We start from the raw sequence: 14750 nt of genomic DNA on the forward strand, positions 1-14750 counted from the left end.
AAGGGAGGAACTATGACTAGTTGGATCCGGTATGAGGGTTTGGGTTCCAAGAGTTGGAAACTGTGGTGGCCTCCATCTGTGTTGCGGAAAGACTATCCTGCTGGCTACCTCGGCCACTTTGCCACATACCAAGAGAGAGAATGTGGCCAAGTCAGGGAGAGCAGGGTCAGCCTCTCTTCCCTCACTTCAGAACAAAAGAGTTTGAAAGAGAACATTTGTATTTTATCAGTGTTTCTCCTGATGTCCCTTTGGCTGCCTGGCGGGGAAGAGTTGAAAGCATTACTTGGGTAGAGAATTGGGTATGTCTTTCCCAAAGCAGCATTGAACCAGACATGGGTTTCTGTCCTGTTCTGGTTGCTTGCTTTAGGGCCATGCCTGGTTGTGCTCGGGCCTTAATCTCAACTCGGCATTCAGGGATCAGTACTGGCAGTACTGGGGATTGATCCTGGAATGGCCCCATGCAAGGCAAATGCCCTAGCTGCTGTACTATTGGCTCTTACCCTCCTGTGCTGTCCTGGAGGCCAGAGCTGCTTACATCTGGAACTTGTTGGGAAGAGTGTACCTTTTAGATTGGGATTAAGAGCCTTTCCTGAAATCGCACGTTTTTGAAGAGCCTTGACCTTGAGACTAGGTTCTGAGGTGTGGTATGTGATTCTCAGCTCCTCCTGAGCAGCCAAGGAAGCCACTGGAAACTCCTGTGTGGGGTGAAGTCGCATGCGTATTGTTTTAGATGTTTTGAACATCTTCCAGTAAACCATTCTCCTGTGGGCCTGGGGTGATAGCTCAAGTCCTGGGGCACATGCTTTGCCACTTTAAGGTCCTCATTCCATCCCCAGCCCTTCATGCTGCCTCCCTGCTCCACTGCAGGTGCCCCTGTCGAAACCTCCTTTCACTTAGAGACAGTAGCTGTTTAGGTAATAACTCAAGTGTAAATGTTATTCTTGGTTTATATTTTGATCGCATTAAACAGGGTGAATGTGGACTTTCAGAAGCAAACAGTAGATCCTATGCAAGTCTCATTCAACACACTGGACAGGTCGCAGACAGTCACAGACATCCTGCTGACAGTCGATGTCACTGAGGTGAGAAGGGGGCACAGAGTCCTGGCGTGTGTTCTCCTGGTCTCGGCTTACCATGATGTCTGCAAGCACCCATGCTTGCCAGTCCAGTGGTGGAGCTCAGATTTCTCTACTGGCTAAGTCGAATGTGGAAATAACAGAAAGTGAAACACAAATGTTTATTCTAGAAGTGAAATTTAACTTTTAGAAGATCACGTGTATTTCAAGTGCTAAAGTATTCTATTTGAGGGGGACTGGAGAGAGAGGACAGCAGGTAGGGCACTTGCACACAGCTGACCTAGAGTCCATCCCTGGCATCCCATATAGTTCCCGGGGCACCGCCAGGTGTGACTCCTGAGTGAGTGCAGTGTCAGGAGTAATCCCTGAGCATCTCCAGGTGTAGCCCAAAAACCACTACCACAGCAAAAATTCTCTTTTACCCAGAAGATAAGTTGCAGTAATGCTGTCTACTTGTGTAACACAGCTTAGAGCAGCAATGCCACCATATGCCTGAGAGGGGAGATTTTTTACTTGCAGAAAATGAAGTTTATATTAAAAGGCATAGATGTTTCCTGTTGAATGGAAAGTCTCCCCCTGCTTTATTTAAACATGTTTTACAAAGTCCAAGACCTTGGACTCTAGGCTCAGCGGACCCAGGACAGAGATTCTCTGCTTACTCCCACCAACCACAGGTGACGAAGGGATTATAATCAGGAGCCCCACCCTACCCTGCCCTGTCTGCTTCCACCAACCACCAGAGCCCCAGGGATTGGATTGCGCACAGAAGACCCACCCTACCCCTACCGGGACCAGATAAATACCTCGACCTCCACTACCGACACTACCTCCACTACCCAGCCGCCGCCACACTCCAGGATGCTTTCCAGACACGTGCAGCCTCAAAGCAGCTGCACGACACATTATAAGACACTAAATACCCATCTTCTGGAATTGTCGTACCGTATTTGATAGGGTTCAAGTATGGGAACACAAGGGCGATTAGAAGTCGCCCCAAAAGCCTCTATCCCTCTCGGAAAGCCTGGCAAGCTACCAAGAGTATTCTGCCCGCATGGCAGAGCCTCGCAAGCTATCTGTTGTGTATTCGATATGCCAAAACCAGTAATTACAATGGGTCTCATTCACCTGACCCTGAAGGCTTCACCAATATGGCAGCATTGAGAAGGAAGAGAAAGGAGAGGCCAATAAAATCTCAAGGCCGAACTAGGCTGCCACAACGAAGGAAGACAAAAATGATCGGCTCTACTTTTAATGCACATATGCTAGCATCAGATGCATCCATCGAGGACCTGATGGTACAAGCATGAAAGATCAAGTATGACATCATTGGTCTGACCAAGACAAGAAGGCACCAATCTCATCATGCCATTTTCAACACTGGAGAAGAATTGTTCCTCGGAACATGCGATAAAAGAGGTGTCGGAGGCGTCGGTGTCCTTGTCAACACGAACTTGGCCATGAGCATTGCTTCATTCGAATGTCTAACAACCCGAATCAGACGTTTACATTTGAATAGATGTGGCTCACTGCCGGCAGTTTCTATCTTCGTTGTCTACGCACCAACATCTCATTATGATGAAAGACAAATTGAGAAGTTCTACATGGAGCTGGAGAAGTTCTATAAAGAAGACCACACCTTCTACAAGATCATTGTGGGTGATTTTAATGCCAAGATAGGACCGAGAAGATCAGCTGAAGAACTTCACATCGGGACCCATGGCCTAAAATGGAACGAACAGGGTGAGAGACTGTCTGAGTTTATCATGTCAACCAAGACCATCCATGGTAACTCACAGTTCCAGAAGGCAGAATCTAAACGTTGGACATGGGAGTCTCCCGGTGGATGATTCCACAGTGAAATAGACCACATCATATTCAATCGACGGTTTTGCCTGACCAATGTCGCTGTTGATTCCAAACGGGATCGGACCACCATCTCCTTCGTGCAAAATTCTACTTCACAGAGCGGGGAGAAAGGGCTGCAAAGTTCAAAAAGAGAACTCCCAGAACGACCACCAACTGGGAGCTCTTTGGCACTATTGCGGCAACATGGGAAGATGCCATTGTTGATAACATTGACGAGGAATACAATCGACTGGTTCAGCACCTCCATGAATGTACGAGGAACGCCAAGAGAGAGATAGCCACAAAAAAACTCCTGTCTTCGAAAACTCTTGAGCTTATTCACCAGCGTGGTTTGGCGCAAGCTAACGTCCGAGCTCGCAAAGCAGTGCAGAGATGTGATCAAGGAAGACCTCAGAAGAGCAGAAGTGCTGGTGGATGCGGCCAAAGCCGGGAAAAGTATTCGTAACGCCCGCCTGTCCTTCACCAACTACAAGACCAAGATGACTGCCCTCCGACGTCCTGATGGATCCATCACATCTTCCAGAACGGCAATAGAGAAGATTATCCATGACTTCTACTCAAATCTCTTCGATAGCCATGTCCACTTGCCGACATACCAAATTCCACAGGATGGATATGTCGATCCCAATGTTCTCCCTTCTGAAATCCAACACGCCATTTTGTCAGTAAAGAAACGAATAGCACCCGGCCCAGACAAGGTCAAAGACCTGAACACCTTAAGAACCTGCCGTCAGTACTCATCAATACGCTGGCTCGGCTCTTCACATGCTACCTGTCTGAATGGAAGGTTCCGGCCCAATGGAAAACCAGCAGGACTGTACTACTGTACAAGAAGGGAGACATCCATGACATTGGCAACTATCGCCCGATCTGCCTATTGTCTGTCATCTACAAGTTGTTCACTCGAGTCATCCTAAATAGGATTGGCAGAACACTAGATGAAGGACAACCATGCGAGCAAGCCGGGTTCTGCAAAGGATTCAGCACCATCGACCATATCCACACGATAACCAAGCTCATTGAGGTTTCTTGGGAGTTCAAGATGCCGCTCTGTCTAACGTTCGCTGATTTAAAGAAGGCCTTTGATTCTGTTGAGACGGAAGCGGTCATTGAAGCCCTAGCCAATCAGGGCATTCAAGCCCAATACATCAGGATCCTCCGTGAGCTGTATTGCGGATTCACTACCAGGATCTCACCATTCTACAAAGAAGTGATTGTTGATGTCAAGAGAGGGGTGCGGCAGGGTGATACCATTTCACCAAAACTCTTCAGTGCCACCCTCGAGAACATCATGCGATGACTGGAATGGGAAGGAATGGGAGTGAAGATAGATGGTCGGCAACTACACCACCTCCGCTTTGCTGATGACATTGTTTTAATAACACCAAACATCAGCCAAGTGGCACAAATGCTGGCCGACTTTGACCGTGAGTGTGGAAAGGTCGGACTACAGCTGAATCTTACGAAGACAATGTTTATGAGAAACAGCCTCGTTCCTGATGCTCCGTTCACTCTCAACAGAACGACCATCTCCGAATGCAACAGTTATGTGTACCTAGGTTGAGAAGTCAACATGATGAATGACCTGGCACCCGAGCTGCGCAGGAGGAAGAAAGTGGCTTGGAATGCCTTCAAGAGCGTCGAAGAAATAGCTAAGAGGATGAAGAACCTCTGGCTCTGGGCACATCTCTTTGATTCCACTGTTCTTCCTACACTAACATACGCCTCAGAGACCTGGGCCCTACGCAAACAGAATGAGAACGCTATTCGAGTCTCCCAAAGAGGAATTGAAAGAGCTATGCTTGGAATATCACGTTTCACTCAAATGAGAGAAAGAATCTGGAGTTACGACCTCCTTCGACGATCAAGAATCAGGGATGCTGTCTTGTTTGCCAAGGTGTCAAAAATCAGATGGGCTGGTCACGTAATGAGATTTAAAGACGACCACTGGACTAGAGCTGTTACCGACTGGATTCCACAGGATGTCGAAAGACCGCGTGGCCGCCCACCTACTAGATGGTCAGACTTCTTCATCAAGATCATGAACGATCGGTTTGAGGCTCTTCATGTTCCTAGAGTGAACAGACACCACTGGGCTACACTAGCACGCGACAGGGACAAAGGAGACGTTACTGGCGCCCACTCGAGCAAATTGATGATTAACGGGAAGTCAAGTGATCAAGTGATCGTTTTACAAAGATCTGTTACAGTTGTTCAGTATTCCAGCATGAGTAGCACCTCTACTGTCTACCCTTGTTTCCGTTTTCCCAGCCATTTTATTTGATACTGCTTATCGTTAAATGGCTAACTATTGATAAAAATATTTCCATAGGAAAAAATTGTTATACCCCACCTTGGGAACACACCAAGTCTTTGTCTGAGGTTTTATTAAGCTGTGGTTGCAAGTTAAGCCTTCTGTATTAATGTTTTTGTTAGTTGAGACTTTTGGCTTCTGTGTTACATTCCCTTTGGGGAGATTTTGTGAGGGTACTTCAAGCTGTCAGTGCACTGGGGACTGAGGGCTATTCCCTGTGATCCTTGGCCAGTGTGACCAGACAGCTCCATGTTCAAGGTGATGCTTGGGAGCTTCCTGGAATCACCCAGCAATGCTCAGGGGCCCCTGCGGTGCTGGGAGTGAGATTAGAGTAGTCCTGGCAAGGCTGTGTCCCTGGCCCTTGCGCTAGCTCCCTGCCCTTCTGGTGAGTGCACAGCTATGCTTCAGTGGGGACTTACCGCAGAAATGTGACTGCCGTGCTCCCCTGGCCATCTGCTCCCCCATCCCTCCTGCCGTCCTCGCTGCTGATCCTGGTCCGTAGTGGTCTGAGGAAGCCTGCATCAGGGCAGGGCTTTCAGAGTCCTCTTTCCTTGGCTCTCAGCCCTGAGCATTTCAGCTCAGGGCGGGGCAAGGGGGTAGGATGCGTGCACTTCTCCCCTTCGTTGGCCAGGGAACCCCCTTTCCCAGAAACCCCTTCCTGTTGAGTCTGTTGGCACCTTCTGAGCTGAAGTGCCCTTCCCAGGAACACTTTCTCAGTCTCCATCCCTGTGCGCTCCTTTTCCAGGTGGTTGAAGTGGGGCACTTCTGGGGCTACAGGATTGATGAGAAGAACGCGGAAATTCTGAAGAGACTGACTGCTGAGATCAACCGGCTGGAGTTGGTGCCCCTGCCCGCTCACCCTCACCCAGACTTGATGTGTCTGGCCCCTTTCACCGACTCCCATAAGGAGAGCTACTTTAGAGCTCAGGTCCTTTATGTCTCTGGACATTCTGCTGAGGTACGATTTTCATCACAAATCTTGCAAAGGGAGGTGAGAGCAACTTATAAGCAGTTTGTCGAACAGTCTCGAATCTTCAGCAGAAACTAAGTATAGATAATGACCCTTAGAAAATGTATCCTGCTGGCTTTCCTTCAGTAGCGCCCTGTGGCGTTTGGGCCCAGGCCTGCAGGGTGCTGAGGACAGAGCATCAGCACAGCATGTGACTGGAGCGTGCTCTCTGCCCAGGTGTTCTTCGTGGACTATGGGAACAGGGCCCACGTGGACCTGAATCTGCTGATGGAAATTCCCTGTCAGTTCCTTGAGCTTCCGTTCCAGGTAAGACAGTCTTGCTTCACTCCTGGGCGAAGGGGCTGCAGCTCAGTGGGTGGGCAAGGCCCAGGGAAGGAACTTGTTTAACCACATCAGCCAAACTCAGGTTCCCTCTCTTGGATGCTCTGCCCAGACTCTTCGAGTAACTTAAGGTATATGAACGGCTATAGATAAAGACACTTGAAGTTGATGCTTTCTAGTACTAGATGTAAGGTGGTGGTGATATCAAATAAGAACTTAGGTGGATTTGGAGACCGGCTCACCGCTCATCAATGGAAATGATTGCAAAGCTATTCTAAACCTTTATGGCAGGTTGTGGGGCAGGCTCACCCAGCAGAGCTCAGATGTTACTCCAGTCTCTGCACTCAAGAATTAACTACTGGCTATGCCTGGAAGACCTTATGGTCTTCCAGGATCTAGCCTAGGTCAGCCTCTAAACCTCTTTGTTGTTAAAAAGTTGAAAGCAGAGCCTGGGGGCTGGAACTCAGTTGTCAAGCACATGCCCGGAATGAAGAGCTCTGGCTTCCAACTTGAGCGCTGCTCTAGAAAAAGTAAAACCTTTTTAAAATATCCCATGGGAAGTGCTCGTTTACCCTGCCATTGCGGGTACTGGGCATCTGTGAGCATGCTGATGAAAATTGGTATGGGGACTGTCTCGTGGTCCTCTGTAGACAATTCCATTCATTCACAGAACTACTGCTGCCACACTCTTCTGTTCCTAGGCTTTGGAATTTAAGATCTGCAGAATGCGGCCGTCTGCCAAGTCCCTCGTGTGTGGCGAGCACTGGAGTGGCAGAGCCAGCCAGCGCTTCACCTCCCTGGTGCAGGGCTGCACGCTCCTGGTGAAGGTCTTCTCCGCCGTACACAACGTCCTGCATGTGGACGTGTACTGCTGCTCCGGGGTCCAGGATGCTGTCAACATCCGGGACATCCTCATCAGGGAGGGCCATGCCGAGCTCGCCGAGGAGCCCTATGAGTCCAAAGTACGTGCCTTCCTTCTCTGTCCTGGCTGCGGGCCAGTGTGTGCGGGACAGCCAGGGGCCAGCATGAGCATGCGAGTTCTCTCCAGTCAGGATGTGAGAGCAAATGCAAGACGGTTCTCCTCTGCATCCAGCGCGCACGCACACACACATGCACATACGTACAAACATTCATGCACGCACACATTCACAGACAGGCACGCACACATACAAATGCACACAGGCCAGTTAAGATCTGCTGCTCCCACACATTTTCCAGTACTCAAATGTATTTCTTCCAGACTGAGTCATGGTGTTCTGTTGGTTTTCTGTTGGTTCAGCTCAGCTCGTAGTTCTTAAAATGATGGTTAATTTGAAAATATCCTCTGGAGAATTTATTTTTCATGGATGTATTCCCTAATGGAAGGAATTAGAGAACTACTTTAATCATTCAAAAATGTTTCCCACCTGTTTCAAGGTTATTCCTGAAGCTGTTTTTCTTGGTTTGAAGGGGTCAGAGATGCCAGCCTTACTCTTTTCAACTTTCTCTTGTTGCTGCTCTTAAATCACACACTGCGGTCACGGGGACAGTGTGGATGCTGGGGATAGAAATTGGGGTTCCTGCACTCAGAGCACGTGCATTGCCCTTCAGGCCCTCTCCCTTTGCTGTTTTCAATTTCCTAATGATTGGGAGGTAGTGAAAGTGAACTGAGCCTCCTACAGTGAATTTACCTTTAAAAAAATTTTTTTTAAATGTACTCGATCTTTTTCTCTCCTAAAATTTTAATAATCTGTAGATATGCTAAAGCTAAAAATAAGGTTGTGACAGTGAATCTCTGTGGTGTTTTGACTGAAATGTTCTTAATGCAATTTTTTTAATTTAGTAAAATGAATTTTTCTTACTTTGTTCAGCAAAGCCATGAAGTTCTCAAGGATCTCTTTTCCAAATCAGTAGAAACGGTGGCAGACATGTCTGTGCCATCCCCCGTGAAGGATGATGAGAAGTTTCTGATCCGGATCTTACTGGAGAGCTTTTCTGCCAATAAGCTGGGGGCGCCCAACTGCAAGGTAGTCAGCAGGAGATGGCCGTCCTCACAGGCACCAAGCTTCACGCATACATGTTGCCAGCATCACTTCCTCCCTCGTGTCCCAAGGCCCCTTCCTGTCCACCCCCCAGCCCTGCTACACTTAGTCCTGTAGACCAGGTTCGGGTCTGGTCAGGTACTGCTTCTGTCCCTCAGATGAGATGGACCATTCTGTGTCTGTCCTCCTCCTGCTGACTGACTTCACTCAGCCCGGTGCCCTCTACTGTCTGATTCCGTGAGCTCAGGCTTTCTTTCAGCGGAGTAGTGTTCCTTTGGCTAGACCATGGCTCTTCTAGTCTTCTGTTCCTGGATACTTGAGTTGTTCAGATCTTGACTATTCTGAAGAGCACTGCAATGAAGAGCACAGTGTCTTTTTAGAAGTGTTTCGGGGCCAACTGGCCAATGGGGGTATGAAGAAATGCTGATGAGAGCAGTGACATACTGCTTCATCCCCTGTAAAGAGAGACTATCACACCTTAAAAGAACCAAAGCAGCCAGTGCTGGTGCAGATGTGGGAAAAGGGACCCTCATCTGTTTCTGGAAATGCCAACTGGTTCAGCATCTCTGGAAAAAGAAAGGTTGCCAGCAATCTAAGAATTGAGCCTTCATATGACCAGGTGGCTCATTTCTTGACATCTTTACCCAGCACGTCATGAGAAGTCTGATGGTTTTATCCTGCCCTGCTTTTGATGTTACCACTGTTCTCACAATGGGGTCTTTTATTAGAAAGAGGAAAACCTGAGAGCAGGGTAGAGAAAGCTTTGAGGTTTTATTTATGCTTTTGTTTGATTACTCCTGATTAGTGCTCAGGGACCTTGTGATGCTGGGAGTTAAATCCAGGCTTCCCACATACAGAGTCTATGTTTTGAGTCATCTCCATTGCTGAGCTTTTTAAAAAGTGAATTGTTTATTATTTTTCTTCGTTAGATATAACGCACGGCTTTGCACATGACAGTGAGGCTTTTGCTCCACCTGGAGCCATATCCCTGGCCTTGGTTTTGTTGAAACCTTCTTGGGGCTGGAGAGACAGTACGCTTGGGTTGTACAGACCTGGATTTGATCCCCCACATCCCGTCTGGTCCCCCAGCCACTGCCAGGAGTAACCCCTTGAGCATTGCTAGGTATAACCCCCAAAGGAAACAAAAAAACCTTCTTTCCAGAGTACTTTGTCTGCAAAGTACAGATCATGGGGTCAGACCATGGCGTGAGTATGGGCTCTAGGGAGCCAGTGCCAAGGCTCAGTTTCCTCAGTTTCCACTCTGCTGGGAGCTTCAGAGTCAGGCATGGTGTTCTGCTGCGCTGAAAGGGAGATGCGTATTAAAGCAATAGTGTGGGGCGGGGTGGGCAGTTGGCCAAAGACTTCCTTAAAAATCGGGGGCTGGGGCTGGAGAGACCATAAGCAGGGAGGAAGCTGGCCTTACACAGCCAACCTGGGTTTGATGCCCAGTACCCCATATCGTCCTGAGCCCACTAGGAGTGATCCCTAAGTGCAGAGAGAGGGGTGCGTCCCGAGCACTGATGAGCTGCACCTGGTTCTATCCCCAACACCGCGTACGGTCCCCTGCCAACGATGATCCCTGAGCATTCCTGGGCATAGCCCAAAAACTACACCAAAACATACATTCTAGGGAAGCATGAGGTATTCCTCAAAGGTAGAACACATGTCTTGCGTATGTAAATTTGATTCCCATCAATGAAAAAATAAAAAGGGAGACTATTAAGGGAGTCAGTTACATACTTAGACGCATTTCCCTGTTGAAGCTTGAGGGCGTCCTGTGATGAAGCTTTCTAATTTTCAAATCTAAGTTCTGATGATAGAAATGTATGTTAAGAGGCCTCTTGCTTACTGCTGAGACATCTGTTTTGCATGTGCAGGCAGTTCTTCACGGACCCTTCAACCCTTACGAACTGAAGTGCCACAGTTTGACCAGAATTTCCAAATTCAGGTACAGTTTCATCCCAGGGGGCTGGGGGGTGGGGGTTGAGTCCTTAGGGCCAAGGGAACTCATCCCCTCAAGTCTCTGTTTCACAAAAGTGTCTGAGATGTTCTAAGTTGCTTCACTTACCCACTGCTGTTTGTCTGCTCTTGCCACATTCTCTGATCACTCAGCAGAACTGTGCATACTGGCTCTGGGACCTTTGGAAGGTTCGGGAGGGAGCTGGTACAGTTGCTACCTCCTCAATATGGGTCCTATTGGAGAAGAAAGTGCTAATCATGAGCGGGGCTGGCACCGGACTTGATAGTCTAGAACACTCTGAAAGCTGCTCGGAGGGATACTGAGCTTGCTAGGAAGGCCTGGAAGGGTGGGCAGGGAGACCTGAGTACTGCCAAAGGCTCAGGAGTCAGGTGCTCAGTGGGAGGAAAGATCTGGCTAGGGAGGGGCTATTTCCAGTGCCTGTGCTTGGGCTGGAATTGGCGTTTGTCTCAGAAGTGATGGGGTGTGTGTGGCCAGTGAACGGGCATCACTCGGGGCCATGCACCTGCCACGTGGGGAGACACTCTGGGCTTCATTTTGGACATCTCTTCGCTGTAGGATACCCCTGCTCTCCAGTCCTGGGAGCTTGTCCAGAGGTAGAGCCCGGAGGACGGGAAGGCCCAGCACCGTGGGCAGCGCGTGCTGCTCTGGCTTCATCTGGGCGTGTGGCCTGGGCTGGCCTGGATGAGACCACAGAGGAGGGCAGGGGAGGGGAGGGAAGAGCGTGCCCAGGAGCTGAGCCACGTGGCCTCACGCTGGCTGTGCCGGGACCTGGGGACAGCTACGAGTGGGCACGTGGGGCAGCCTGGATCAGGGGTGAATGACTGGGCCCCACAGAAGGAATGTGGGGAGACAGGGTCAAATGAGGCGGCCCCAAGGGGACTCAGCTGCTCCACAGACACTGCATGTCTCTGGGCCTTGTGCTGGATCTGGGCCTGCCTGGCGCAGTGATGCAGCCACTTCTCCTCAGGTGTGTGTGGATTGAGAAGGAGAGCATCAACTCCGTCATCATCAGCGACTCCCCGGAGAACCTCCACCAGAGGATGCTGGTGGCAGCTTCACTCTCTGTCAACGCCACGGGTGAGGGGCTGTGCTTGCGCATGCGCCTTTGTCCAGCCCGGTGCTCAGCAGGCCGTGTCTGCGTGTGCCCTCACTGCTCGAGCGCTGGCGGGAGGAAGCGGACACAACGCTCGTGCACAACGCTCGTGCTTTTCCCGGGGGGTTCAAGTATTCAGTCCTTCGTCACCTGTCCCCTCCACCAGGCTTGGCCACAAAGAGAATCAAGGCAGATTCTTGGCCTGGGACCACCCTGATGGCCTCGAGAGAGGGAAGAGTAACCAAGCCCAGGAGCTCTAGCGCTCTCCCCAGTCTGCAAAGGGAGGGTGCCCGGGGGCATATGTGGGGCAGACCCCAGCAGGGCCCACACTCTCTGGCCTCCCGCAGGGTCGACCATGCTGCTGCGAGAGACGTCCCTGATGCCACACGTCCCCGGCCTGCCTGCGCTGCTCAGCATGCTCTTTGCCCCTGTGATGGAGCTGAGGTAAGGCAAACCGCTCATCTGTCTCAAGGGCAGGGGTGCAGAGCCTGTAAGAAGTGGGGGCAGAGGAAAGAAAACGGGAGCCGGAGTGGGCTCCGTTCAACTGTGATGATGCCAGAATCTGGCGGTGGGCTGGGGCCTTGTGGTCTCCAGTGTTAGGAAAGCTGTCCATCCCACTGACTGGGTGCCGAAGGCACAAAGCACACAGTACGACAACTTCCTCATAGCCTCCACACACACAGTAGGGCCACCTGCCTTCAAGTGGGGACACTTCCCTTCACAGTGTTCTGACTTCTCACAGTGGTACAGCCTCTCCTTGATTGCCCCCTTCTGTATCTGCCCAGGGAGCATGCGAGTAGTTAGTAGATCTGTGGTTCCTAGATCTCTGAAGTGCAAGTTCTGTTACAGACTCTCAGGAAATAGGTAAATCAGTCAGAAGTACCTAACATGCCATCTTTCTAGGAAAACCGTGAACCTCACAGAAGGTTGTACGTAGGTAGCACAGTCTCCGGGAATGCGGCACCGTGGCTGGCCATGGTCTGAGAGCAGTGTTCGGCAGGAAGGGACGCTTCTCTCCAAACTACCGCCAGTTTTCGTGAGCTTTGGTTTCTGGGCTCAGTGTTCTTTTGAATCAGTGGCGACCATTTTTGAAGTGTTGAATGAAAAAGGTGTCTGAGTGGGCAAACCCCTTTGTTTACCACAAGACCTTTTTCAGCGCAGAACTGTCAGTGGCCACTGCTGTCAGTGCACCTAGGGTGCCCTCCACCTGTGACACCCCCCCCCCCCCGCCCTTTCCCATCATGGCCCTGCCCAGGAGCAGCCCCGGGAGGGGGGGTGGAGATCTGTCAGTTTACCTTCAGTTGAAGCAGGTGTTGGAGGTGGGAGTTCCCTGCCAGAAGTCTCAAAATTGTCAGTTGAGGCCACTGCCCCGTGGGACAGGGAAGGAAGGGCAGAGGCTGCTTCCACCCTCCCTGGCTCCAGGGGCCCCTCTGGGAGGCAGGCACGGGGCCGCCTCTTCTGCCTCAAGCTGTCCTTCCCCACGGGAGCCTCCTGCAGTAGCTCAGTGGCGCCACCCTGCGGTGGAGCATGAGAACAAGCTGCCACCCGGTGTGATTGGAGCCCAGGGAGCTCCTAGCCAGTCAGGCATGCAGGACAGGCCTGGCCTGCGGGGCCTCGCTCCGTCCTCCCGTGGTGCTCAGAACCCTGGGACGGTGTGATAGAAGTGAAGCACAGGTGAGCTGAAAGGGGCTCTTCCCTCTGTCACCATCGTCGCTGTGAGGGGGCAGCAGGTGCTCCCAGAACATCTGTTCATGTGTGAGGCAGGGGCACAGCTGCAACCTACATCTGTTCTGCCAGGGAGGCCCCTCAGGTGCTCTCTCTCAGGCTGCTGTGGTTTCCACACAGCCAGGTGATTGCTCTGTGTCCTAAAAAGTTGGGTCACTTCACAGGCTGCCACAGAAGTCTCAGCTCCTGACACCTGTCAGCGTCGTAGTTCCCAAAGGTGTGGGATCAGAATCCCCTGCACCTGGGACGTGGCGCCTTCCCCTGGCGAGAAAAACATGGTGTAGCATTCCCAAATTCCCATTTTAGCAAGATGTCATAGACTACACATGTGCACTTTTGGGTTCACGTTCTCATGTCCCAGCACATACTCATCTCCCAGCTGTTCACACGGAAAATGCATTATCTGGTAAAGGTAAAGGCCCTCCCGTTGTTCGTCAGTTTGCTCGAGCGGGCCCAGTAACATCTCCATGGGAGACTTTGCTGTTACTGTGTCTGGCATATCGAATACATCATGGGGAGCTTGCCAGGCTCTGCCGTGCGTGCGAGATACTCTCGGTAGCTTGCCGGGCTCTCCGAGAGGGGCGGAGGAATCGAACTCAGGTCGGCCATGTTGGCTGCATGCAAGGCAAACGCCCTACCGCTGTGCTGTCGCTCCAGCCCGCATTATCTGGTAGATGAGGAGAAAGGTCAGAGGGGAACCCTGGCACCACATGTTCCTCAGCACCGCCAGGCCTAAGTACCTCTCGCTGGGAGTGGCCCCGAGATTTCTTGAGCACTGCTGGGAAGGCTGCTTCTCCCTAACCCTGTGTTTTAAAAGCCTTAGAGGTCACAGAGAATGCAGAGGTGCCCTGTACGGGCCGTGGCCAGCAGTGACCGCCACTGAGCTCTGCCAGGCTCCGTGCACAGATTTGTGTGGAGAGCCTGGAGGGGTCCACCCTTCCAGGCACCTCCCCTGCACCCAGCCGGACATGCTGCTCTTCCTGCCAGGGCCTTGCACTTCCAGTTTGTGTCTCGAGAGGCATTTTACAGGAAGGAAATAAATTCCTCTGGTCTCACTGTTTGTTGGGCCCTGTAAATACTGAGGATCCCTGGGAAAGCATGCAAGCTGATGCTCCCCAAGATCAAGGAGGGGAGCAAAAAAGGACTTCGTTGTCCGGATCCTTCTCACTAGGAAAAGCTTCCAGGGTGGGGAGAGCATGGACAGGACTCTGACCCTTCATTCCCATTACTCATTGCTTCTGTTTGAGGAGGACTTTTATGAAAGGAAATTATAATCTATTAAAATATAAAAATATTTTAAAAATCAAAAAAATTAAAATATCAAGAGAATGCATTTAAAGAAACATTTTTTGTATTATTTTGTAATGCAAACATTGGCACTGC

At 50.7% G+C, this 14750-nt stretch overlaps 1 protein-coding gene across 1 annotated transcript in view; it reads left to right on the forward strand.

Annotated features, from left to right (window-relative positions):
* The window catches only part of TDRD9 (tudor domain containing 9), a 90738-nt gene that overhangs the window by 65893 nt on the left and 10095 nt on the right, over nt 1-14750 (forward strand). Inside the window, exons 25-32 of the mRNA XM_056113745.1 lie at nt 971-1082; nt 6002-6214; nt 6443-6532; nt 7249-7509; nt 8398-8553; nt 10446-10516; nt 11517-11626; nt 11990-12086. Coding sequence (XP_055969720.1) covers nt 971-1082; nt 6002-6214; nt 6443-6532; nt 7249-7509; nt 8398-8553; nt 10446-10516; nt 11517-11626; nt 11990-12086 — 1110 coding nt within the window. The remainder of the gene's footprint in view (nt 1-970; nt 1083-6001; nt 6215-6442; nt 6533-7248; nt 7510-8397; nt 8554-10445; nt 10517-11516; nt 11627-11989; nt 12087-14750) is intronic.

Source organism: Sorex fumeus, unplaced genomic scaffold, assembly GCF_029834395.1.
Source record: "Sorex fumeus unplaced genomic scaffold, SorFum_2.1 ptg000022l, whole genome shotgun sequence".
NCBI lineage: Eukaryota > Metazoa > Chordata > Mammalia > Eulipotyphla > Soricidae > Sorex > Sorex fumeus.